Consider the following 24787-nt stretch of genomic DNA (forward strand, 5'->3'; position numbering starts at 1 on the left):
AGCCTAAAAAAAGCAGTCACAATTCTCACATGAGCGACATCGAATATCCCCGGATACTGAGTGTCGCGATCTGACGATGTCGGGAAATCCTCCATTCTTAGGATTTGAATAGGGAGATCAGAGAAGTACATGGTGTAACTAATAGGTATTCCACCTAATTTTGGAATTCTGAAAATATAAATCACAACCTAAACCGACAGAAAATATAAGTCTATCTTTTCATCAGTTCCAATCAAGGTTGGATAGATATACTGACATGTGTGTATTCCATCTATTAATTTCTTTGGAAGCTATTATATCTGTCTAAAATAGACCATATAGATAAACCACAATCTCCGGAATGTTGCAGGTTGGGTCTCGTAGATCTTCCTAATGCAAGGTTGCACTTCTTGAACCCTTGCAGTCCCATATCCGGAATCTATATCGGTTTCCGGATGGTCTGTTGCATGATATTTTGCAGCCACAACGTTTCCACGGGTAATCGAAAATTAAAAAAAACGGTAGCTCCGGAGTGGCTGAAACCTGATTATAACGAAGTCGCAATTGATGGCAATAGTGAGAATGAGTGTGCAAACCGAATGTGTTTTTCATTGCCTATAGGAGATAACTACATAACTAATTTAGTGAAGAGCGATTCTGACAGCCTTAGTTTGGGTGTAAGAGTCCAAAGATTCTTTACCCATTTCTCTACCGAAACCAGATTGCTTGTAACCACCGAATGGAACGGAAGCATTGAAATCGTTGTAAGTGTTACACCAGACAGTACCGGCCTTCAAAGAGTTGGCAACCTTAAGAACATTGTTAACATCATTGGAGTGGATACCAGCAGCCAAACCGTAGTTGGAGTCGTTGGCCCATTCAATAACTTGAGCAACATCGCTAAACTTGCTGACAGTGACAACAGGTCCAAAGATTTCGTCTTGAACAACTTGCATGTCTTCAGTAACACCAGCGAAAATAGTTGGCTTAACGAAGAAACCCTTGCTTCCAGCTCTTTCACCTCCAGCAACCAATTCAGCTCCTTCCTTTTTACCAATGTCAATGTACTTCAAGATCTTGTCGAATTGAGCCTTAGAGTTTTGGGCACCCATTCTGGTACTTGGGTCAAATGGGTCACCAATTTTAATACCTTCAACTTCCTTGAGCAAAGCTTCCATAAGGTCATCGTAGATTCCATCTTGAATGTACAATCTGGATCCAGCGCAACAAACTTCACCGGTGTTGTAGAAAATACCGTTGATAATGTTTTGCACAGTTCTTGGAATATCAGCATCGTTGAACACGATATTTGGAGATTTACCACCCAATTCCAATGTGACCTTCTTCAAAGATTCAGCAGCAGATCTCATAATGTGCTTTCCAACAGCAGTAGAACCAGTGAACGAGATCTTGGAGATCTTTGGATGTTCGGTGATTCTGTTACCGACGGTCGTTCCCAAACCAGTAACCACATTGATTACCCCAGGTGGAAAACCAGCTTCCTTAGATAACTGAGCAACGTACAAAGCAGACAATGGAGTGGCTTCAGCAGACTTGAATACCATGGTGTTACCAGTAGCAGCTGCAGGACCCAATTTCCAGGTCAACAACAAAAGGGGGAAATTCCAGGCAACAATTTGACCGCACACACCGATGGGTTCTCTTCTGGTGTAGTTCAAGTGAGTATCACCAGTTTCGAGCAATTCTCCAGAAATCTTATCAGCCCAGCCGGCAGCAGATCTGAGACAACTGGCAGCCAATTTAACATCACCTCTGGCATCGCTGATACACTTACCATTGTCCAAAGATTCAATGTGAGCCAAAGTTTCACTGTGTTCTTCGTACAAGTCGGCTAACTTGGCCAAGGCTCTGGTTCTGAGCATTGGGTCGCCGGTGGCCCAACCACTGTTCTTGAAAGCATCATCAGCGGCTTCGACTGCAATATCCACATCTTCGGCAGAACCTTGGTAAACCTCGGTAATCAATTCTTCCGTAGAAGGACTGATGGTTTCCAAGGTTTTCTTTTGTTGGGGGTAGACAAACTCATTGTTGATGAACAAACCAGTTGGTTGTTCGTAAGTAACTCCGTTTGGCAAGGTGATTGGTACCTTCAATGGTAACGAAGATTTAAATCTGGCTTGGCTAAGCACTGATTTCTGGTTTGAGATCAAAGCTCTTTTAGCAGTGTTGAACATGATTCGGAGAAATATGATCTAGGTATATAAAGAAATTCGAAAAGGTAAAAAGTGGCGAACCTTGATCCCCTTTTATAGTAAAGCCAAGAGTGAGGGGAATGAAAAGTCACTAGTGGGAGAATTGATATACAGCAATAAGGTGTGGTACACAGAAATGAAAAAAACAATTAACCAAAACTGGAATTGGAGTCGCAAACTCCGAACTTCATATAGGCATTTAGGTGGGCGAAACTGAGTTGGGGTTAAGCATTTGTCAACCTACAGGGTAATGATGTTCGAGAATCTTACACGAGAACTGGTAAGGTGTTCGGGTGGTTGCAATTCATTGGTGTGCCCCCTTTATCTGGGGTTGAAAGCAGTAGGAGGCCGATGCCGGGGATTTCCCCATACGCCCACCCGCAGTGTTTTATCGGTGTTTTATCGGTGTTTCATTCTGCCGGGGTGGCCGCAATGCTCACGGACCCAGAAATTTTTGTTTTTTCGTGCGCTTTACGCTTCGGACTTTACAATTTTGACACACACCTCCCCCGTATGTCAGACGGGCTTTGATTTATTGGTAGTAGTTTCACCTCCAGCTAATCACCGACTATCCTCTTTTACAGGTTAGCCCAATTGGGACCCGCTGTTACATCCCGCATAGCCAATGATACTTCTGCACATATGAGACCTAACCTCGGACTCGCTATTTCTGGTCACTCCGGTTCCGTCATCTACAAGTCTTCGGAGCCTGTGTTCGGACTTGCTCTTGGCGGATAATACCCAGGAGGTCCGTTATTTAGTTAACTAGACAGAATGACCTATTACAAAAATATGGGGTAATGTTGCGTCCGATGGGGCCGGAGTCAAGACCACGGTATTTGGGTACCACGGTGTTTAACCACCGTGGCGGAGTTATGATACAAGATCGAACAAACGTTCAAGCCAGATTTTTTCTTTTCTTTTTGTGTTGGGTAGGTACTCCACCTACTAAAGTCCGGAGCCAAACTGTGCTTCGTTTGTAACAAACGCGCGATACCTTTGAAAGCGCGAAAACTGAAAACATATCCCTACAAATGTCGCAGCTGTGGATTCGAGGACCTGTGTGCGGCATCCAGAACTGTCCGTCCCGGTTATACACGTCGTCCGACGGCCACAAGATCTGCCAGTACGGCCATGTACTCGAAGGCGACATCGAAATAAATGACGACGACGGAGAATTCACCCAAACTCGGCGACTCCAAATGAAGGTCAACGAGGTGGGTAACTTGGTGCACACGTCACAGGTGGACCACGGCCACAAACGAGAGTCCAAGCGGTTCACGGGGGATCACGCCAAAGAGGTTTGTCTCAAGTGCCTTCAGATCATCTTGAAAGCGCAGGTTGCAGCCATTGTCAAAGAAATGTACCATAACGACGTGATTTTCCGGCTGGAGCTCACGACAGTGGTCAAGCTAAATTGGACCAAACTCCTCGAAAGCTACATCCGTCGCGACCTGTTTAATACCGATGACGGAGACGTGCCCCGCTTCCATATCAAACCTCGTACTCGACTTCCAGGCGTGCTCGACCTTGTATTTGTGGTGTACTACTCGATTCTCCAGTTGAACTGTTACCCGATTTATTTATCTGACTTGATCAAGTTGGTTGCATCTAACAAAGTTCCAGCACTAAGAACACATCATATTCTTCCAAAACAATACGTTGCCCGCCTTGGATCCGAGTACCATGCTACGTTGCATCTCCAGTACCTCACAGAGCATTTGTTATATTCGGCCCATAAAACCGTTTACAAACGACTAGCCATTAAGAACCTTTCTCGGTCCATCAACTACTACTACCCTTTCATTCTCAAAATATACTTTGAGGAACTTCTTCTCCCTAATGCCATGGAATTGTTCGTGATGGTGGACGCGCTAATGGCCAAACTCCGAACTAAGTTCACTTTCCCCAGAATCCAAAAACACATGGTACCAGACGTGCTCGTGGTGTGCTTGATGATAATTGTGGTCAAAATCCACTTTGCGTACTTGAACAATAAGATGGATCACCAGGAGTGGATCAACAATGTCGCGTCGGTCAACACCGACAACAATAAGCTTGATTTCGTCAATAAGTCGAATAAAGAATCGGTGTTTAACTTGGCCGAATGGAGCGACTCCAAAATCAGCACCTACTGTCTGTACCTCAATGACATCTACTTGAAGTCCAATGTCCAGACAAATGAGCGTTCCCACCAGAACGCCATTATGATGGATAGATTATTTCAGATTTTTTCTACCGATGAATCGGAGTTTCCGTCTTCTGCACCTTCTGAAGATACCGACTTGAATACCTGCTTGAAAAGCTATGCCAAAGCGGACCTCCAGCGAATAACTCCTAAGGAAATACATGTGATAGAAGACTTCTTGTTCGTGAAGTTTGCGGGTATGTTCCATATGAGCATCGACAAGTTCTACAAGCACTACGACTATGCTGAGCAGTTGGTGCACAAGTGTGTGTGAATTTCGCGCCCGCGTTCCATTTTTTGTATGTTTGTTGAGTATCATAATATAATGAATAATGAGTGAACCCGGTGCACTGACCTCTCCTAATGCCCATGTCGACATACCGAGGGGATCTCTGGACCTTCAGGATCAGGTTTTGCCGAGCACGGTTTCTGGCTATGTTGGAGACCAGGTTTCAGACCCTTCTGCTGAAATAGACAAGCATCAACAACTGCATATACCCAACGAAGATCAATCATCTGAAGAACCAACCGCACTTTCGCTGTCTTCGATAAGCTCTTTCTACGGTTCCAATAAGAGAAGAATCGAATACACTCCATTTGATCCCGAATCACTTCGATCTGAAACCCACAAGAAACGGGTTCCTGGAAAGTTCATCGATAGATTTTGGGAACCTTTAGACGAAACCACCGCCGAGGAGTTTGACAAGATCTTAGACATCTGCTTGAACAAGGCCATTGAACGGTACAAAGTTGTTGGTGGTGGAGATGCTCCATCGTCTCCAAAGATGTTAGATGCCCAAGATCTACTAGCCCACACATGGACCCTGGACCATGAAACGTCATTTAAAAGGCGACTTCAGACCACAAAATTACCTCGTCGAGTCTCCATACATCTGACTAATCCTCAGAACGATGAGAACAAGTACGTGTTGAATCATGACATCCTCAATCGACGAAAAACATTCCTTGAAACATACTTACTGGCAGAGTTGAAACAGCTTAAGGATCTCACAAAGACATACAATAAAATCGAGTTGAATTACAAGTCGGACTTGGAGTACTTGAAGGAATTTAATAAGACGGTGGAGGCTAACGAATCGAAAATGTCTCAAGAAGTATATACAAAAAAGACCACAATGAACCTTAAGTATAGCGACACCTCGAACCTCGATCTGGATGTGACCTCCTCCAATGTTCGTTTCACTCCACGAGAAGATGATGAAGTCAACGAACTCTTGGAAAAACTAGATAGCGGCCTCAAAAGGGTCTCTGGTAACTCAAAAGATCTCATTGACTTTCACGAACGACTTCAGAATTTCCAGGACTCCTTGGATATGCTTTAATAGTTTCCTAATTTATGTACTATAGACACTTGTATCATATACACTCATCCAACAAAGAGCCAGAAGATGGATACCAAGTACTTTTCATAAGGCTGGGGATTCTTTGTTTGTGTTTCTTCCTGGTCTTCATCCTTGTGTTCCTTGTCTTCTTCAGCATCAACGGTTTTAACTTCTTCTTCTTCGATTTCATCTTTGTCCACAGTTTCCTCTTCCTCGCCTACTTTCTCTTTATCGTCGGCTTCATCCTTCTCATTATCGTCCTCTTCCTCCTTCTGCTTATCGTCCTCTTCTTCCTCTTCGGCTTTGTCTCCCGTTTCTCTGTCTTTGTAAGAATCAACTATTCCTCCAATCGTATCCTTTCTTTCAATAGATGGCTCTTGAAGTTCAAGCGTCACGGTAAGATACCCATCCTTCTCCGACTCCCAAAGAGCACCAAACTTGGTCTGAACGCTCAATGTCACGTTCGAGTCTTCCAAAGTTATTGTAGTTCCCAGCACTATAAACTTGTGCTTAGAAGATTTCTTTGAGAGTGCCTTCAAAAGCAGGTTGGGGATAGCATTCACATCTTCAGAAACAGCCAATTGTTCTGTCACAAGCTTCTTGACTTCATTTGCCGTTATGGGCGTCTCCGTAGAACTTGGCTCTGATACGTGAGTAAATGTTAATGGCATTATCGGGGTTTCGATTTTAACAGTCGCGACAGTTTTGTTTGTGTTTCTTAAGCGATGAATCTCTTCAGAAGAAACCAGGTTGAAGAAACACCTACAAACAGTGAAGACTCAGTTTCAGTTAAGAGCAAGACCACGTCTAATACCAGCCTCGGTACGGATTCCGACAAGAAAGGGTTGATAAAATGTCACGTTCCTTTCAATACACCGGTGAATCCAATTGTGCCTCCAGAATTTGTGCTCACCGAGGAGCAACAGAACAAGTATAGCCAGGTGTTCAACCACTTCAAAGAGTATATCAAGGAGAATATTCCCGTTAATGATACCCATGGGGCCAAAAAACACCCAGTATTACCCGAAGAAAAGGCATGGTTGACTAAGGAGTGTTTTCTTCGTTATTTGAGAGCCACCAAGTGGAAACCTGATGCTGCGATCAAAAGAATCGAAGAAACGTTTATTTGGAGACGGACTTTTGGGGTCGTCAACATCCCTGGCATAACTGACCCAGCTATACTCATCACCCAGGATTTGGTGGAGATGGAAAATGAAACAGGAAAGAATTTGATGGTTGGTTATGACAACGACAATAGACCCTGTCTATACTTACGAAACGGTTATCAGAACACAGACGCGTCTTTGAGACAGGTTCAACACTTGGTCTTCATGTTGGAAAGAATCATTCATTTCATGCCTCCAGGGCAGGACACATTGGCACTAATGACTGACTTTAAGGCAGCACCGGCGCATATGAAGTTATCTGCCAAGTTCCCGTCCTTATCTACCTCAAAGCATGTTTTGCATATCTTACAGCACCACTATCCCGAGAGGCTCGGTCGGGGGCTCTTCACGAATATCCCATGGATCGGATACACTTTTTTCAAGGTTGTTACTCCATTTATTGATCCATACACGAGACTGAAGACTATTTATGACCAGCCGTTTGAGAACTTTGTCCCCAAGGAGCAGTTGGATCAATCTTTTAATGGACTCCTAGACTTTGAATACGTTCACGACATTTATTGGCCAGAAATGAATAAGATGGCTGATAGAAAACATAGAAACTACATGAAGAATTTTGCTGAGTTGGGAGGTGATATCGGCTTGAGTGAGTATGATTTGAGATTGGGATATGATGCTCTTGAGACTGATAGTTCTGTGGCCATTGTAACAGCCGCATGACTAGACCTTCTTGTATATATTGATGTTCGAACATATTTAGTGTATTCTTTTGCAGTAATTGCGCGGTTTGGGTGTGCTGCTTAATTTTTTTTCAGTTTCAACACCCTAATAGAATGAGTGATTTCACACACGTGATAACCATCATAGCTCATGGCAATGACCTTTCAGCTGAGACGCTAGCCACAATCAAGAGGATTCTTGTGGACCAGGCTACCTTACCGCTTGGGGTCTCGAAAAGCCTTTCTCCAAGAGCCATAGATTTTCCTACTACTATCTCCAACGATGTAGACATTACAGCATTCCTCAAGCGTACCTTCAACAAAGATACAGGATACGATGTGATCTTACAACCGGTTGCAAATCGAAAAGACAAGAAGTTGTTTATTTTCGATATGGACTCTACCTTGATTTATCAAGAAGTAATCGAGTTGATCGCTGCTTATGCTGATATTGAACAAGAAGTGGCAGATATCACCGAAAGAGCCATGAATGGGGAAATAGATTTCACCGAATCTTTGAAAGAAAGAGTTCTTCTTTTGAAGGGGATCAACTCAACCACGATCTGGGAAGAATTAAAGCACAAGATCAAAATCACCAATGGAGCATTAGAATTGTGCAAAGCATTAAAGAAAAGTGGGTGTATAATGGGAGTTTGTTCCGGTGGTTTCATCCAGTTAGCAGAATACGTGAAGGAACGTTTAGGCTTGGACTATGCTTATGCAAATGTCCTTGGAATCGATGAAAATAACATTCTCGATGGAACTGTTGTTGGTGAAACCGTTAATGCGGAAATGAAAGCAAAGTTATTACTTGAAATCGCCAGCAAGCACAATATTGACCCACAAACAGCTGTTGCGGTTGGTGATGGAGCCAATGATTTGAAGATGATGGAAGTAGCGGGATTCGGGGTCGCTTGGAATGCTAAACCAAAGGTACAGCAATTAGCCCCATCTTGTTTGAACACCAAATCTTTGGCGGACATTCTCTATATTATGGGGTACACTGACACAGAGATCAACAAATTAATAGAATAAAATCGGTACACTAATCATACAATTGCCTTGACTTGTCCTCTAACAACACCTGCCACTCCATTGAAAAGAAGCACCTCATCACCAATGTTGACGTCTTTCAATTCAAGTTTACCTTCTTTTATGTACATATTCATTAGCAAAAAGCTTCGGGTGACTCCACATAAACATCCAGAACTCAACTCAGGCGTTACCCATTTCCCATCCTTATGAACTGCGATGTTAGTGATGGACCCTTCCATCAACTCACCCCGAACATTTCCGAGAATCACTTCCTCTTTTCCTACTCGTGCACCAGGCAAACACTTTTCTCGTGCAGCGTTGTAGTGGGACCTATGGGTGGTTTTAAATGACGTGAAGGGAGACATTAGAATGGTTTCTGAGTCCACATATATATCCCATATCTCGTCTTCAGGGATATCGTCATCCAACCCACGTAACAAGTTAGGGCGTTCAATCGTTTCAAAGAATTCTAATGTCACTTGGCCGTCCAAACCAACTAGCAATCTGATTCTTAATGGTGTATCTACTGGATGACTATTGTCTTTTATGGATGTGACCAACTGATCTAGTATCGTCTTCTCTTCGAAGACCAAAGTTGTTTCCTCATTTCTTGTGAAGAATTCGATCGTAAACTGAAGCCTGTTGATGTGTTCAGGTAATAGAAAGAAGTTTTCGGCTGTAATGTCATCTACGGCCTTCGGTTTCACTTTGGAGATATTTGGATCATAACGAATAGTCGACACGATCTGGAAATCTGTTACCTCTTGGTTCTGTTGAATGTACTTTTGATATAGCTCCCGGCCACTTTGTTTGCATTCTTCTGTGGTCAATTTACTGACATTGTCTTCGCTTTTGGTTCTGGCCATTATGTACTTTTTTGTGGAGAATGCGTAAGACTTGATGCGCATCTAGAATTATGCTTAAATATGGTTACCGTATGTTTGTGATATATATATAAATGCTAAGAATGAAGGAGGTTAATGTATAAAATTGCCAGAGAGCCATGAATCTAATAGGGTCTGAATCTCTTCTTGTCACTCATGGCTCTGACCTTCTCCTGGTCAGCTTTAAACTTGCGTAATAACTCATTCATCTCTTCCTTCTTCTTTTCTCTCAACTGGAACCTATAAAAGTCTTCCTTTTGCTTCTTCTTCATCTTCGCTTGTGCCTTCTGGGATTCAGCTTTGGCAATTGCCAGTTTTTGCTGGCCCAAGATACCGGCCTTGGTTTTTCTTTGAGGGCCCACCACCAACGTAAATCCGTCTTCATCTACTAATTCACGTTGATTCAGGAGGTGTTCTATCGAATCCTTCTCTGCCTTGTCAAAATCAATTAATGCCTGGCTGACAGAATTAGATAAAGTTTCCACATCCAATACCTGGGAATGATATTTTCCAAGAAAGTACTGGGATCCAAACGAGTTGGCTTCCAAGGGCCATTCCACCACTTTGTAACCACTGGACAACAGTTTCAATTTGTTCATGGCCAATTGGAATGCTGACTTGTCTATAAAAGTGACAATCCCACAGTTCTTGGGCAATTTTGCACTTGATTCATCGACTTCAGACGGAATGTCAAGATCAGACGTGAGTTTGGATAAGTCAAGGAAAACATCTTCTGCCGAATCTGTCAAGTAACTGGCGGTAAATGACTCCATGGTGGCCCCAATAGCTATATTTTGGAAAAACTTCTTTAGCACCTTTGTGGTGGATGCAATAGGAAGATTACAAAAGAAAATTGACCTGGACTCGGAATCACCAGCAAGTTTCACCTCATGTTTCTTGAAGAATATATAGCTCTCGACACTGCTGTTGGGAATCTTTAACGGCAAGACTTTAAACCCTTTGATCTCAGTTACCATTGCTAGCTGATTTCTTTCTCATCTATCATTTTTTTTTCTCATTGCAGCTGCGCTACCAGAATCGGTAGGTACACTTAGATGGTGGGCTGGGGATAACAATTGATAGGTCCCTCTGGGGATGTGAAATGGATCGTGAGGTTTATAATTACTCAGCAGACCAAGAATTCACGTACTTTCACCTATTTTTTTAGGGTTCATTCTGCCCAATTATAGTTTTAGTTTAGTTGCAGCCTGGTTGACGTGGAGCAGCAGGACCAAAGTTACCGATAAGGCTCTGGAGAAACTCCCAGATTTCCCATTTCCCCGTCAGTATGTTCATTAACTATATAACTCTTGGTTTATCCCCTGAATGAGCTGGCCCTTCCCAAAAATATTTATATTTGCCCTTTTGGTTGTATGAAGCTGCAGCAAACGGTATCAAATGCCTGTATATATGCCTCTCAATATTTTTTTTCCAAAATTTTTCTTCAGCTCCAGCACCAACACACGAAATGGATAGAGAGACGTTGCTTAAAGCATTGGCGGGAACGTTGGATGCCTCAAACTATCAACTTAGGAAGGAGAGTGAGCAGCAGTTACGGTTCTTTGAGCAACAGCCGGGATTCACCGCGTATTTGCTTGACTTGTGCATGGAACCTGAGGTTCCCCAAGGTGTCCAAATCAGTGCTACCGTTCTATTCAAAAACAGAATCAGCAGTTATTGGGTATCAAGTACTGAGAGACTGGAGACTTTTTCCATCAAGGATGACGAAAAACCCATTATCAAAACCAAGTTGATTGAAACTTTGGTCAAGACCATTAAGAACAGCAGAATCAGATCCCAATTGGCACTTGCAATTCATAGTATTGTAAACGCTGAGAAATGGGATAACTTGAACGAAATCATCAAAACGTTGTTGTCTTCTGGGGAGGTTGACCAAATCAACGCCGGGTTGATTTGTTTGTATCAATACACCAGAGCTTATAGATGGTCCCATCTCGAATCTTCAAATCCTATTTTGGACGACATCACCACTGAGTTATTCCCTACGCTTGAAGTCTTGATGGACAACTTGTTGGCCAATGACTCGGCTGTCAGTGATGAAATGATGTATTTGGTCGTCAAAATTTTCAAGTTTTCCACTTACTCGGTGTTGCCTACCTACATTCAAGACCAGAATAACTTGGGTAAATGGTGTAGATTTCAGATAATGTTGATCAACAAGCCATTGCCCGACTCTGTGATGCAGGAAGAAGTGTTGGAGGAAAGAGCTTCGATTCCAAGAATTAAGGCTGTCAAATGGTGCTTCGGTAATCTTCACAGATTGTTGAGTCGTCATGGTGGTGGGTTTAGTACTAGAAACAAAGAAGATAACCAATTTGCCAAGTTCTTCTTATCGACTTTTGTCCCCGAAATCTTGAAGGTTTACTGGAACATCATCGAAAATTGGTCTGCTAAAAGGATTTGGTTGTCTGAAGGTTCGTTGTATCATATGATTTCATTCTTGGAACAGTTGATTGAAAATGACGCTTGGTCTTTGATCAGTGGTGAAATGGAAGCTATTCTTAAGCATGTCATATTGCCACCTTTACAAGCTACGGATGAAACAGTGGAGTTGTATGAGGATGATCCTGAAGAGTATGTCAGAAGGTTCTTTGATATTAACAGAGAAAGCAACACTTCTGATGTTGCCTCCATCAGCTTTGTCTACCGATTATCGTCCAAGAAGTTTGCCGAAACCTCCAGTTTGATTCTTGGTATAATAAGTGACATTTTTGATAGAAGAGCCAAGAACAGAAATGATGTTTCGATAGCTAAAGAAGTTGAAGGGGCTCTTCGGGTGTTGGCCACGATTTCCTACAAGTTGGACAAAAAACAGTCTCCTGTTCATGGGCAAATTGACCAGTTGATATATGCCTATGTCTATCCAGAGTTATCTGAAGATTCAATTGCCAAGGCTCCTTATTTGACTGCAAGAGCCTGTGATACCTTGGCAATGTTCATCTACACCTACCAAGATACAAGTGTTTTGCAACAGATTTTCACTGGTGTTATCAATTGCTTCCAAAAACACGATCACCTTCCCATCCGGTTAACTGCTGTTGACGCTTTGCGAACTTTGGTTGATAACGATGCCGTTGCTGATCACATTGCACCACAAGTGCCCCAGTTGATGGGTTCTTTGATTGAGATGACCAAGACCTTTGAAAGTGATACTCTAACCAGCGTGATGGAATCTTTTGTGGAGAAATTTGCATCGAGTCTTGAGCCTTATGCTAATGATTTGTCGGCTAGATTGACTGAACAATTCTTAAGAACTGCCAATGAGTTGTTGGAGATGCAATCGGGTAGTAACAGTGGGAACGTTGATATTGATAAGGAATACCAAGCTAGTGGAATCTTGAAGACCATCACCACCTTGGTTGTTGCTATGTCGACTTCGCCATCTGTTGCATCCAGTTTGGAACATGTGTTGAAAGACCTGGTGGTTTTTGTTATTCAGAATGCCCAGATTGCATTTTTACCTGAGGTTCTTGAAATCTTGGAAAGTTTGATCTTTGCCACCCAGAGAATGTCTCCATTAATGTGGGAACTTTATCAAGTTTGCATGGACTCATTTGATACCTACGCATATGAATTTTTTGATAACTTTTCAACCTACTTTGAGTCGGTAATATTCTATGGGTTCACCTCTGAGGATGTGACCATCGAAAACAAACAAGTTCAGTCCTTGATCACAGTTTGTTTTGAAGTGTTACGGAGTGAGTTTGTAGAGCCCATATTCGCCCATTCTGCATTTGAATTATTGGAGTTGATCATTCTTGCTTTAAACCAAAGATTCAAGCCTTTCTTAGTGACGTTTTTGCCAGAAATCTTCCAAATATTCGACAACTTGAAGGCCCAAGAAGCCTTTGACGGCTACATGTTGCACCAATTATCCATCGCAAGAATATTTTTCGCTACTAGTTATGTGGATCCTATCACTACTCTCCAATTTTTGAATGAAAAGCAGTTCACTCCCAGCTTCTTCAAATTATGGATCGAGCATTCTGACGACTTCCAAAGTGTTCACGGATGTAAATTGCAAATCTTGAGTTGTATCGCTTTCTTGTGTGATGGAGAATTATCACTTATCCAAGACCAAGACTTAATCGGAGAAATCACTGATCTTTTGATCTCAAACCTTGAAGTGTTACCCCACGCTATCAAAACGAGACAGGATATTCAATCAAAGGAGTACGGTGTGAGGCAATTCCTCAATGAAGACGAAGATGGTGAGTACACCGGGGAATATTTGGCTGATGATTATGATGCCGAAGCTGAGTTGGAAGCTATGAAGCAAACCCCCATTGATAATATCAATGTCTATGAGCTGTTTGTAACCAAGATGCAATTGTTGCAACAACAAAAGCCTCAGGCTTACCAAGAAATTGTTGAGAGATTTAGCGATGACCAAAAGATCATTGTCAACAGGGTGTTTGAAACCTTCAATAAGATCCGTGCCCAATCTTGAAGCCAGAATACATAGACATTTTAGTAGCTATAAATCAATAGTGTAAGGCTCCATTTTGTATAAAGGTGCGCGACTGTTTTTCCTTCTGATGGCAATTACACTTGCATTATATATACCTCAAATATGTTTTCAGGTTTTGGATCCACTATGTTTGGAGGAGCTGCCTTTGCTCCCATGAACAACAAGTTCGAAGACTATTTCCGCTGTTATCCAATCGCAATGATGCCTGATAGTATTAGAAAAGATGACGCCAACTATGGAGGCAAGATCTTCCTCCCATCATCAGCTTTAAACAAATTATCCATGTTACACATCAGATATCCTATGCTATTTGAGCTTTTGAACGAAACAACTCAGAAAAAGACTCACAGTGGTATCTTGGAGTTTGTGGCAGAGGAGGGAAGAGCATATTTGCCCCAATGGATGATGAGTACTCTTGAATTACAACCAGGACAATTGGTTCAAATATCCAACTGTGATTTACCACTTGGGAGATTCGTGAAGATTGAACCCCAGTCAGTCGACTTTCTTGAAATTTCCGATCCCAAGGCCGTGTTGGAGAATGTCTTGAGAAGGTTCTCTACGTTAACGGTGGACGATATAATAGAGATCAATTATAATGATACCATCTATGGAATCAAGGTGTTGGAAACCAAGCCTGAATCCAGTGGTCAGGGGATTTGTGTGGTGGAAACAGATTTGGAAACGGACTTTGCTCCACCGGTTGGATACGTTGAGCCCGAATATAAGCCAAAATCCCAAGCACCTACCCTGAAACCAATTACTCCCACCAGCGTGAATAGAGGCGCTGGGTCTGCCACAATGGCTAGATCCTTGAATTATGCCAACTTGGCAACTCTGTCAAGTACGAATTCTTTCGGGGGTAGTGGACAGAAATTGTCTGGTAAAGCAGTTGAATCAACCAAACCAAAAGATATTAGTGTCGACGATCTAGATCCAGAAGCTCCTCCTGCCCCATTTCCCATCGCAGAAAATAAGCTATTCTTTGGCTTCCCGGTAGTATTACCTACTCCCAGCCCCACGGATGAAGAAGCTGAGTCCACCAATAAACAAAAAGCTTTCCACGGACTGGGACAATCGCTAAGACAAAGCAAAAAGAGGAAAGATAAGAATAACAACCACACCCCTTTAAAGAATCATTCAAGGAGTCCGGATTACATAGAGATTGATTAGGTAGGGTTAATGATACACCTAGTAAAAAAGCCTGTGATGCACATGGATTAAAATATTTACTCTCTGGACGAAGGTATAAATACATCGTTGCCTTGTTTTATGGCCATCTTGGTATGGTACACAATGTCAACAGATTCCCAAGGGTATGCAATCCAACCATCTGGAACGGTTCTGGCTGCAAAATAGTTACCTGTCTTCATGATCTCATCGGGCAAGTCAGCCTTCTTAGTTTTCTGTTTGTCGTGCAAGACAAAAATCCCAAAGGTCGTGTCGTTTGGATCAGCTCCAACTGCCTTAGCTTGTTCAACAACATCTTTCTTCAACTCCGAAACAGCGTAGTGCAAAGTGGTTCTGGTGTCGTCCACTTCGTCGATGATCAACACTTTTTTGCCCACCAAGTTGATCTTGGATTGGTTATAGTCAATCCACTGAGTTCTGACCACTTTGGTACCAGGGTTTTCAGCATCATCTCCATATGTGTCGATTTCCTCGTATAAAGACAAGATAATGGCCATGATTCTGACGTTGGGCTGACCAGGCTCCTTCAAGAAGGATCTCAACATACGAGCAGGGATAAATCCACCTCCACCGATTGCAATAATCAAGTCTGGATTGAACTTTTTAATCTTGTCAGCTATTTCTTGACACAACTGGTGTACGTTGTTGTACGAGATGTACATCTTTTCATCTTCGGCGCTCATATTGACTTGAGTATTGAAAGTACACGCAATAAACAATGGTTGGGGGATTTTAATACCCAAGTAAAAAAATCGAAAGGAAATATTAGGTGTATATATACCAATTTTAGGATTGTGAGAAATGAGGTGGGAAAATTTTTCCCGAGGAGTCTACTTTGAAGGGCTACTTACCTAGTTGATATCTCGAGTCTTAGTAGGTATTAAAACTTTCTGATAACTTGGGTATGGACTAGATACTTCCAGAAATACAAAGATGTCATTAAATCCCCATTTAGTTTCTATGTTATCTTGGTATTCTTGAAAGTAGCCTCCGCGGGGCACCTGGCAAATCTTTTCCCAGATAGTGCTGATGTCATAATCGACCCGTTTACCCCTACTGATTATTTACTCTATACAAAACGGCAAAACCCTTCTCTTCGCTTATCTTTGAAACGATTTTTTGCACTACGGTTTTTCCCGAAGGAATGTCTTTACATTTTATTGAAATTAAATCATTTATGAATTGATTGAAGGTCGCAACTTTCACAATTCTTCAGGCAATGTGTGAGACGTTTCAGGAAATGTTATAATCAATGTATTCTCTTTTTTTCTATAATTTAGCAAATTAACATGTCATTGACCTCTTAAGTACCACAGTGGATCTTGATTGATTTTATTTGGTTTTTTCCCCCAGCACTTACCACTGCCTTTAACTACGGTTAATTTGCAACTAGTTCTGGCGCAATTTTTCAAAATTATGGGGTCGCATTATTTTTCAGTGAGCTTCCAAAGAAAAAGACAAGTCAACCGAATTGATTTTTATTTGATCTTACAAAACCAACGTTTTTGGACCATCCGATTTAGACCGTCATCAAACCGAAAGTAAGTAGAAGTCGAACAATCAATCATGAAGTTCTTCATTGCTTTTTATCTTTTGACCTTGTCGTTAGCCGCAATACTAGGAATCGACTACGGTCAGCAGTTTACAAAAGCAGTAATGTTGGCCCCAGGTGTCCAATTTGAGATCCTTTTGACAGAAGAAGCAAGAAGAAAAGATCTTTCAAGCATTAGCATTCGTCCCGAGAAGAATGGTGAAATCGAAAGGGTGTATGGGTCTGCCGCTCAATCTTTATGCACTAGATTCCCCCATCATTGTATTGGAGGAATCAAGTCATTATTGGGTAAATCATTCCAAGATAGGGACTTGAGCGACTATTTATCAACTCATTTTGGATTAAAAGCCATTGAAGATGAAGATAGAACAAATGCCATTAAGTTTGATCTCGGTTTCGCTAATCAGTCGTTTGCGTTCTCGGTTGAGGAAGTGTTAGCTATGACTTTGAAAGAACTCAAAAATAGAGCCCTCAAGAATTTGGACGAAAACCCAGTTGCAAAAGCCATTGTGGACGACGTTGCTATCTCAGTTCCTCCATATATTACCCAGGAACAAAGACAAGCTTATATTGATGCTTTAGAAATCGCTGGTTATAAGAACATCTTGGGATTAGTGGACGAAGGAACTGCTGTGGCAATCAACTATGCTTCCAATCAAAAATACGAACAGAAGGATTATGACAACAAGAAAAAGTTCCACATGATCTATGACATGGGTGCTGGTTCCACCAAGGCAACCCTTTTTTCTATTACTCCATTTTCTAACTTGACTACCAAGTTAGAATTAGAAAACATAGGGTTTGATGTTGCTTTTGGTGGTCAAGCTTTAACTCAAAGTATTTATAATATCTTAATTGAAAAGTTGACTTCTTCCTTTGGTCTCGATGAGGACTTTGAGTTACCTCCAAGAGCGGCTGCTCGTTTATTAGAGGGTGCAGAGAAGGCAAAGATTATTTTATCTGCAAACAGTGATTATCACTTGAGTCTTGAATCCATCCTTGACGAAAAGGACTTCAAAGCAGTCATTACTAGAGAAGAGTTTGAAGAAATCAACATAGACAACATGGTTAGAATCACAAAGCCTATAATGGATGCTTTGCATGGAACTGGCGTTTCAATTAATGAATTGCAATCTGTTATTTTAACTGGTGGATCTTCGAGAATTCCATTTGTTCAAAAGCACTTGGCAACCTTGTTAGGCGAGCAAAGAATTGCAAAGACAGTAAACGCCGATGAAAGTTGTGCTTTGGGTACTACTATTAAAGCCTTCCGAGAAAAGACTCTGTTCAGCTTCAACAAAGACTTTGTTGTTGAAGACAAGACCTATCACAATTATGAAGTCAGTGTTAATGGAGAGGAGTTCAGTGTTTTTGAAAAGGGAACCCCTGCAGACTCTACAAAGAGAATTAATCTTGGTGAACTCATAGATGATCTTTCAATCGAACTATTCGAGGATGGAAGGTACTTCAAGGGATACACGGTGGAAAATGTCTTGGACAAAACTTCTTCCCTTACATGTAATGATGACAAGGCTTACAAAAAGCAGATATTTGCAACCTTTACCTTGGATTCAAACAAAATTTTTAGCTTCACGAAGTTGGAAGTTGAATGTATTAAAGAAGGCAAGGACGGATTCTTTAAGAAGTTCTTGAACAAAGAGGAACCTGTTGATTTCGAAGAGGAAGCTCCTGAAGCCGAAGAAAACGAATCCACCAATTCCACTGCTTCTGTAAATGCCACTGATTCATCTTCAAGGAAATCCAGAAAGGTTTTGAGACCCGTTTCTATAAGTATTCCAAGGCCCCAATACCCTTCTTTGAAGCCAATGTCCAGACCTTTAAAACAAAGAGTCACTTCTAAGTTCAAGTACTTGGATTCACGAGATGAGTACAAGATTGCCTTAGATAACACCAAGAATAGATTGGAGGCAGCATGTTATCAATTACGTAACCTCATAGATGAGCACGAAGAAAGAATCAGTGATGAGTTGTCGGTTGACAACTTCAGAGAGCTCGTTAGTGAGACTATTGAATGGCTCGAATTCGACAGTGACGATTCTCCGCTTTCTGAGTTTGAGGACAAGATCAGACAAATTCAGATAAGACATGATGAAATTCACGCCATTACGAAGATGTCCACTACCGATCTCTCTTTGGAAGGGATGACCAAACTCTATGAAGAAGGGTCATCGATCATGATGAAGATCCAGAGCAAGATGTTGGAATTTGGCAGCTCCATTAGCGAGATCAGACAAAAATACGATAAAGAAGGATTGGATTTTGACAAGGAAAATGACCGTATTAAGCTCCAATTATTGAGCAAAGGTGAAGATAAGATGATGAGATTGGACAGATCTTTGGGAAAATATAAAGATTTGCTAACTCAATTAGGAGAAACTGTTCAACTAAATGAGAAGTACTTCAACAAGATTGCAAAGAGAGAGCTTTTTGATACATATGAAGCCATGACTGAATCCATTGTCCAAATGCTTGCTGATTTGGTTATGCTTGATGAATCACATCAAGAGAGAATGCAATTGTTCAACACCAAATTTGAAAAGTTGGTGGAAAGAAAGAAGCAAAAGGAATTTAGAGAAAAGTTGAAACAGGAGAAGGCCAATGCTGACGGCGAGAAACAAGGTGAGGTTCCTATTCAGGAAGATGAAGATGTTGAACATGAACAGACTGAACAGACTGAACAGACTGAACAGGAAACCCAACAACAGGATAATAATGCCGAGAATAGCTTTGAGCCTGTAGATGAAGAAATTGTACACGACGAGTTGTAATATCACCTCAAATCACTTTTTATAGATAATTATCATTTACATAAGAGAACGATTAACATCTCAAGATTATATTTTTTGCAGTAAAGAAATGCGACACATAAAAATTCACATCGCAGCTTCTTTACTTCATCTTTTTACAACATGAGTAATCCAAGTATGTATCAATTGAGGAAAGACAAGTGTGATCGTTCTAATACTAACAGAGTTTCAGACTCTAACTACAACTCGTATGATGACGGGAGAAGGAATAGAAACAGGGATAATTACAGCTCATACAGCTCAAGAGGAAGAGAAAGAGGCACCGATGGAGGAAATACACAAGGATACAATGAAGAATACCCCTCTTCTAGGCCGGACCGTAAAAGGCCGTTTGAGCAAAGCTCCTACAACCATGGACCCAGAGGAGACCAAAGAGGCTACATTGATAACAAACAAAACAACTATTCCAATTACTCCAATTACTCCAACAGAGGTGGATATCAGAACTCGAATGACAGGAGTACAGGATATCAGCATAATGACAGAGGTTATAGTTATCAAAACAGTGACAAAGGCAGGTATAATAGGCCCCAAAATTCTTGGGGGCAACAGAGGTATGCTCGAGGACCTTCAAGCAGCGGGTCTAATCAAATGTCATTAGGTAACTCCAACGGCCACGACAGGTATAGACCACCTACTTACCCTGACAACCAACAGCCTCAAGAAGAACCTCAGAAACCTGAAGACCCTGCTGTGTTGAAGAAATCACTTGAGATGTATGAGGAGAAATTGAAGGAAATGACCGATAAGCAGAGTTTGGAAGACATAACTGGAATTGATTCTAAATGGGGTAAAAAGCCTCTGGGGTTTGAAAATGTATCCTCTCAAAGGGCTAAGTTATCCGGGTTGTTCCCCTTGCCTGGTCATCCAAGACCTATTGACTTTACAAAACTTGAAGGTATTGTAAGGAACAGAACCTTAAATGGAAACGATATTTTAATCGATACTTCCAGGATTGATCCTAATGATTCTATTGCTGCAAAGACTGTATTCATTACTGGGATTGACTTTGATCAGATCGACTACTTGAAAGTTGCACAAGCCGTCAACAAGTATTTGGCTCAGTTAGATGTTCCTGAAGTCCAAGATGACAACATAGAATTTAAAACTAGGACCAAAGACAACCGTTCCTTGATAATAGAGTTCAGAAACAATTTGTGTGCTACCATTTGCCTTACACTTGATGAGAAATCGGTAGAGGTTGACGGAACATTGATCCCCATTACAATCACCAGACCCAACGAATATATTGCGCAGGGATATGTCGCAAAGGAGGATGACTCAAACGTACCTGACTGTGCCTATAAAGTGGCACTCCATTTTGGGACTGAGCACGAAGAGGACGAAGTCAGAAAGTCGATCGAAGAACATATTCCCATCAAACAATTCCAGTTTTTGAAGGAAAAGTATAACAAGGAATCAATGGGAATAGCTTTTGCGAACTTCCAGTTGCAAAGTTATGATCCAACTTCGGCTATTACAGTTGTTCAGCAAGTGCTTTTGAACCTAACGCAGGGTTCATCAATATTTTCCAAGGCTGATTTTGCTTGTATTGTACCAAATCAAACTAGTATACAAGAACAGCCAAGTAACATGGCATCACTACAGAGTTTCGTGAAGAATCAGTTAATATCCACTACAGTCACAGATAACAACCCCAACATAGTTTCTGAAGTTGTAAGAGATAACAGAAAGCTGAAAGTCATTCAGATAATCAATGCTGTAACTACCAAGGATCTCAAAGATGATGAGACATACGGGTTTATCAGTAGCGACGTCGAACAAGAAGTGAAGAAGTTTGGTGAAGTGATAAGGGTTAAGATTCCAAGACCAGCTAATGATTTTACTCCCGGCTTAACTGAATCTTCCACTCCTGGGTTGGGAAGAATATTTGTCGAGTTTTCAAATGAAGACTCAGCATTCAAAGCTATTTTGGGATTAGCAGGAAGAATGTATAACGACAGGACAGTTCTTTGCTCATACTTTGACGTCGATGACTTCAACAAAACAATCATGCTCAGTAAGTAACAAAATGTGTATATTATTATTAATGATCAGATAAACACTAATGTACAAAACCTACGCTCTACTCTTCTTTTCATGTAAAAACTTCTTCAATTCATGAGGTACCTTCGGATCGTATCCATGTCTTACAATCATATCAAATAGCTTTTTTGGTAGCTCAGGGACGAAACTTAAGCTCAATTTGATAATTTCACTTTCTTCTAGTGGTGGGAATTTCCTGAGAAGTTCCATGGGTTGGGAAGATGCCAACAAACTTGACCTATTGTTGATTAGTTGAGCCACTATGAATAGAATATTCATGTGTGGACCATATGCAAATAAAAAGTCCCACAATTTCAAGACTGACAGTAATGGAGGAGTACAGGCACTTAGCGTCAAAACTGATGGGAATGCGTAGATTTCAGCCTTCAAGAACTTGGAGTCAAAAAACTCACTCAACGCCGGGTCAATTATCTGAAGTACCATATCCACCAACGATAGTCCAGTATGAACCCCGTCCAAGTTTGGTGTGACATATAGTGGGATTTGTTTAGTTATCAAATGATGCAAAATTGCAAATGCTTGGGGTTCAGATTTGTGACAAGTGTATGCAATGGGGGCCAAAAGAACATTCAAGCCTTGAACATATCCCGATGAACCATTGTTGGAAGTGACAGCTATAGCGGACAATATTCTTATTAGGGCTGGTTCCAGAACTTTCAGGTGGAAGGCTTTATCATGCATCAAGGTTCTAAATGTATCATTTGTGATTTTTTGAAGAACATCTTCATCCAAAGAAGCTGACGCCTGGGAAACAAGAGACATATAGTCCTTGGTAGGAAATGCAGCTACTCGATTTAATATGGTCCATACACTTTGTCTGTAAGGACACAGATCATATCCTGGTGGGATAGATAGCCCCTCTATTAAAATCATGTACCTAAGCTGTGATAAACTGTTATCGAGAAGGATTTGGGGCGAGCCAATGAATTGTTCAATAGGATCTTTCTTCCTACCTCGCATTTGGGTCTGAACATCTCTATGGTCTCGAAATGTTGTCATTTTGTATAGGTTGTGGTGACAAGTAAACAATGCAAAATCGCGACTGAAGTCAAAAACTGGTAATTCATTTTTAATACTTCAAGATGGCGCTCTTCATGTTTGGGTTTGGGAACATACTCTACGTTTCCCTCTTATTTCTCAACGCTATAGCCGTGTTGAGTGAAGATAGATTCTTGAATAGAATCGGCTGGGGAAGCTCAAACAACCAAGCTTCTACTCAGTTCAACCAATTTGGTAATAATGAAACATCAGTTAAGACCAGGTTGGTCAACTTAATAGGCGCCACCAGAACAGTACTGAGGCTCCCATTGATTTTGGTGAACACTATTGTTATTTTATACTTGGTTCCTTTTGGTTAAGCTGAACAAATTTTAATACCACTATTTACGACATACTTGTTTCTAATAGACGTTATACGACTATATTTGCTTGCAAGGGGATTGGATCATATTTTCTATAGAGTCTAAGTAATCCATATATATAAATAAGCATTTTGTTTTGTCATTTGTACCATAATCGTACCATCGTGAGAAGACATTAAGACGTTAGGAATTCTAGGAGAATTCGCTATCAACTTCGGTTTTGACCTCAGTTTTGACCTCAGGACTAGAGCTACTAGTTGTTGGAGCATTGGTATGATGCAATCTATCACGAGACTTCTTAAAGAGCTCTTCTTGTTGTCTCAACAATTCTTCTTCAGTGAATCCCGAGTTTTGAAACTTGTTGCTCTTCTTTTCCTTCCCTTTTAGTAATTCTTTGTGTTCTTCTAGTATTTTGTGGATTACTTCAAGATACCCATGGAATCCCAACTCTTCCAACGCCTTTACTACGTGGTCAGATGCAATGGTTTTCTTAGCCTCCTTCTCAGCAATATCGTTCAGCTGGGTGGACAATATCATGATAAACTCAATGCTACATTCTGTGATGGCTTCCCTAGCCTCTTTGCTGACGGCAATATCCTTGGGGAGTATTTCCGATAAGATCTTTTGGACGGTGGCCTTGGGTAAAGACAAGTCTTCACCGGCCCCACCACTGGAATATTCAGACATCTCTCAGCGAATAGGATATAAAATTAAGTGACTGGAGGTATGTTTTTTATAGATCGTGCAAGCTTGGAATTCTGCTTCCTTTTATACTTTTTCAAAAAAAAAAACATCGTGCGGCTTGAAACCCTCACCAGCACTTGAATGCAATGGCTTTAAATTATATACTAATAGATTTAAATGTGTCTTGGTGACTGCTTTATACTTGTGCCATACTATGGGGTTTCATAGATAGTGGGGTCGATGGCTCCTCCAGGGGTCACTTCGGGGGACGTTTGTTCCGGTATAGGTTCTTTAGGTCTGTGTTTTTCAATGAAGGCGACAACAGTTTCTAGGAAATAGTCAGGATCATCTGATACAAGCCAATGGCCTGTGTTGAAGTCCACATTTTTAAAATTGGTGAAATATTTTGGGAAGTCATTTTCAAGGGTCTCATCAGTGATAAATTCAGACTGTAAGGCTCTTAAAATTAACGTTGGTTTATCAAAAGTCTTACCTTCCACAAGTTCACCTGGCCATCCACCAATTTCTTCAAGGAAGTTCTCTTTCAAGAAGTTCAATACCGGAGGTCTGAGAAGACTCTTTTTCTTCTCTATTCTAAGGTTCCCCAATAAAAAAGTTCTGATCATTGGGTTTGGTTCATACTTCTTTAATATCTTATCTGCTTCTTTGAACAAATGACTCATCAGGACAGTCAATTTGAGTTTAGGGTCCTGCTCTATATGACACAAGCCTACCAACTGTTTATAGAAGCTCTTATCCAAAGGTGCAGCAGCAGGAGAATTGTCAATAACTATCAACTGTTGAATATATTCTGGCTTCATTAATGCCACGAGCATGGCCACTTTGGCCCCCATGGAATGGCCTACAAGGATGACTTTCGACCACTTTTGTGCCTCAATCGTATATATCACATCCTCAGCCATTTGTTTGTAGGTCAAAGGACCTCTTCGAGGAGATACGCCATGATTTCTTAAATCTATTCCAAACACAAAATTGTTGGTGGCATAACTCAAGTGCCTACCTACACTTCTATAGTTTTGCATACTTCCGAATAAACCGTGAAGTAAAATAATCGGTGTCAGATTGCCTGGGGTAGTGTGTTTGAACTTGTACAGAGTGAAATG

The 24787-nt window shown here is 41.2% G+C and overlaps 14 protein-coding genes across 14 annotated transcripts; 9 read left to right on the forward strand and 5 right to left on the reverse strand. All coding sequences in view use genetic code 12, as the record gives it.

The window, feature by feature from the left end:
* Positions 1-620: 620 nt before the first annotated feature.
* On the reverse strand, positions 621-2174 carry ALD5 (aldehyde dehydrogenase (NAD(P)(+)) ald5; the record flags this gene model as incomplete). Its single annotated transcript, XM_006683610.2, has 1 exon — positions 621-2174. One exon carries the CDS (start codon positions 2172-2174, stop codon positions 621-623), a length of 1554 nt encoding a protein of 517 aa, XP_006683673.1.
* A 1052-nt stretch (positions 2175-3226) lies between these two features.
* On the forward strand, positions 3227-4654 carry RRN7 (Pol I core factor CF; the record flags this gene model as incomplete). Its single annotated transcript, XM_006683605.2, has 1 exon — positions 3227-4654. The coding sequence occupies one exon, from the start codon at positions 3227-3229 to the stop codon at positions 4652-4654; it is 1428 nt and encodes a 475-aa protein (XP_006683668.1).
* Positions 4655-4712: 58 nt separating this feature from the next.
* On the forward strand, positions 4713-5723 carry PSN45_002992 (uncharacterized protein; the record flags this gene model as incomplete). Its single annotated transcript, XM_066157985.1, has 1 exon — positions 4713-5723. One exon carries the CDS (start codon positions 4713-4715, stop codon positions 5721-5723), a length of 1011 nt encoding a protein of 336 aa, XP_066014082.1.
* Positions 5724-6448: 725 nt separating this feature from the next.
* PDR17 (lipid biosynthesis and multidrug resistance) lies at positions 6449-7570 on the forward strand (the record flags this gene model as incomplete). Its single annotated transcript, XM_006683945.2, has 1 exon — positions 6449-7570. The coding sequence occupies one exon, from the start codon at positions 6449-6451 to the stop codon at positions 7568-7570; it is 1122 nt and encodes a 373-aa protein (XP_006684008.2).
* A 113-nt stretch (positions 7571-7683) lies between these two features.
* SER2 (Phosphoserine phosphatase) lies at positions 7684-8604 on the forward strand (the record flags this gene model as incomplete). The annotated part of the gene is made up of 1 exon (XM_006683608.1): positions 7684-8604. The coding sequence occupies one exon, from the start codon at positions 7684-7686 to the stop codon at positions 8602-8604; it is 921 nt and encodes a 306-aa protein (XP_006683671.1).
* A 14-nt stretch (positions 8605-8618) lies between these two features.
* Positions 8619-9470, reverse strand: ABZ2 (Aminodeoxychorismate lyase; the record flags this gene model as incomplete). The annotated part of the gene is made up of 1 exon (XM_006683607.1): positions 8619-9470. One exon carries the CDS (start codon positions 9468-9470, stop codon positions 8619-8621), a length of 852 nt encoding a protein of 283 aa, XP_006683670.1.
* A 143-nt stretch (positions 9471-9613) lies between these two features.
* On the reverse strand, positions 9614-10465 carry PSN45_002996 (uncharacterized protein; the record flags this gene model as incomplete). The annotated part of the gene is made up of 1 exon (XM_006683606.1): positions 9614-10465. The coding sequence occupies one exon, from the start codon at positions 10463-10465 to the stop codon at positions 9614-9616; it is 852 nt and encodes a 283-aa protein (XP_006683669.1).
* A 491-nt stretch (positions 10466-10956) lies between these two features.
* On the forward strand, positions 10957-13959 carry PSN45_002997 (uncharacterized protein; the record flags this gene model as incomplete). Its single annotated transcript, XM_006683603.2, has 1 exon — positions 10957-13959. One exon carries the CDS (start codon positions 10957-10959, stop codon positions 13957-13959), a length of 3003 nt encoding a protein of 1000 aa, XP_006683666.1.
* Positions 13960-14106: 147 nt separating this feature from the next.
* Positions 14107-15153, forward strand: UFD1 (ubiquitin fusion degradation protein; the record flags this gene model as incomplete). Its single annotated transcript, XM_006683602.2, has 1 exon — positions 14107-15153. The coding sequence occupies one exon, from the start codon at positions 14107-14109 to the stop codon at positions 15151-15153; it is 1047 nt and encodes a 348-aa protein (XP_006683665.2).
* Positions 15154-15209: 56 nt separating this feature from the next.
* Positions 15210-15854, reverse strand: HPT1 (hypoxanthine-guanine phosphoribosyltransferase; the record flags this gene model as incomplete). Its single annotated transcript, XM_006683943.1, has 1 exon — positions 15210-15854. The coding sequence occupies one exon, from the start codon at positions 15852-15854 to the stop codon at positions 15210-15212; it is 645 nt and encodes a 214-aa protein (XP_006684006.1).
* Positions 15855-16737: 883 nt separating this feature from the next.
* LHS1 (lumenal Hsp70 protein) lies at positions 16738-19512 on the forward strand (the record flags this gene model as incomplete). Its single annotated transcript, XM_006683601.2, has 1 exon — positions 16738-19512. The coding sequence occupies one exon, from the start codon at positions 16738-16740 to the stop codon at positions 19510-19512; it is 2775 nt and encodes a 924-aa protein (XP_006683664.1).
* Positions 19513-19653: 141 nt separating this feature from the next.
* On the forward strand, positions 19654-21579 carry PSN45_003001 (uncharacterized protein; the record flags this gene model as incomplete). The annotated part of the gene is made up of 1 exon (XM_006683600.1): positions 19654-21579. One exon carries the CDS (start codon positions 19654-19656, stop codon positions 21577-21579), a length of 1926 nt encoding a protein of 641 aa, XP_006683663.1.
* A 51-nt stretch (positions 21580-21630) lies between these two features.
* cdc16 lies at positions 21631-22617 on the reverse strand (the record flags this gene model as incomplete). The annotated part of the gene is made up of 1 exon (XM_006683941.2): positions 21631-22617. The coding sequence occupies one exon, from the start codon at positions 22615-22617 to the stop codon at positions 21631-21633; it is 987 nt and encodes a 328-aa protein (XP_006684004.2).
* An 83-nt stretch (positions 22618-22700) lies between these two features.
* PSN45_003003 (uncharacterized protein) lies at positions 22701-23088 on the forward strand (the record flags this gene model as incomplete). Its single annotated transcript, XM_006683599.2, has 2 exons — positions 22701-22961; positions 23026-23088. The coding sequence occupies 2 exons, from the start codon at positions 22701-22703 to the stop codon at positions 23086-23088; spliced, it is 324 nt and encodes a 107-aa protein (XP_006683662.2).
* Between the last annotated feature and the right edge of the window lie 1699 nt (positions 23089-24787).

Source organism: Yamadazyma tenuis, chromosome 3, assembly GCF_029203305.1.
Source record: "Yamadazyma tenuis chromosome 3, complete sequence".
Classification (NCBI taxonomy): domain Eukaryota; kingdom Fungi; phylum Ascomycota; class Pichiomycetes; order Serinales; family Debaryomycetaceae; genus Yamadazyma; species Yamadazyma tenuis.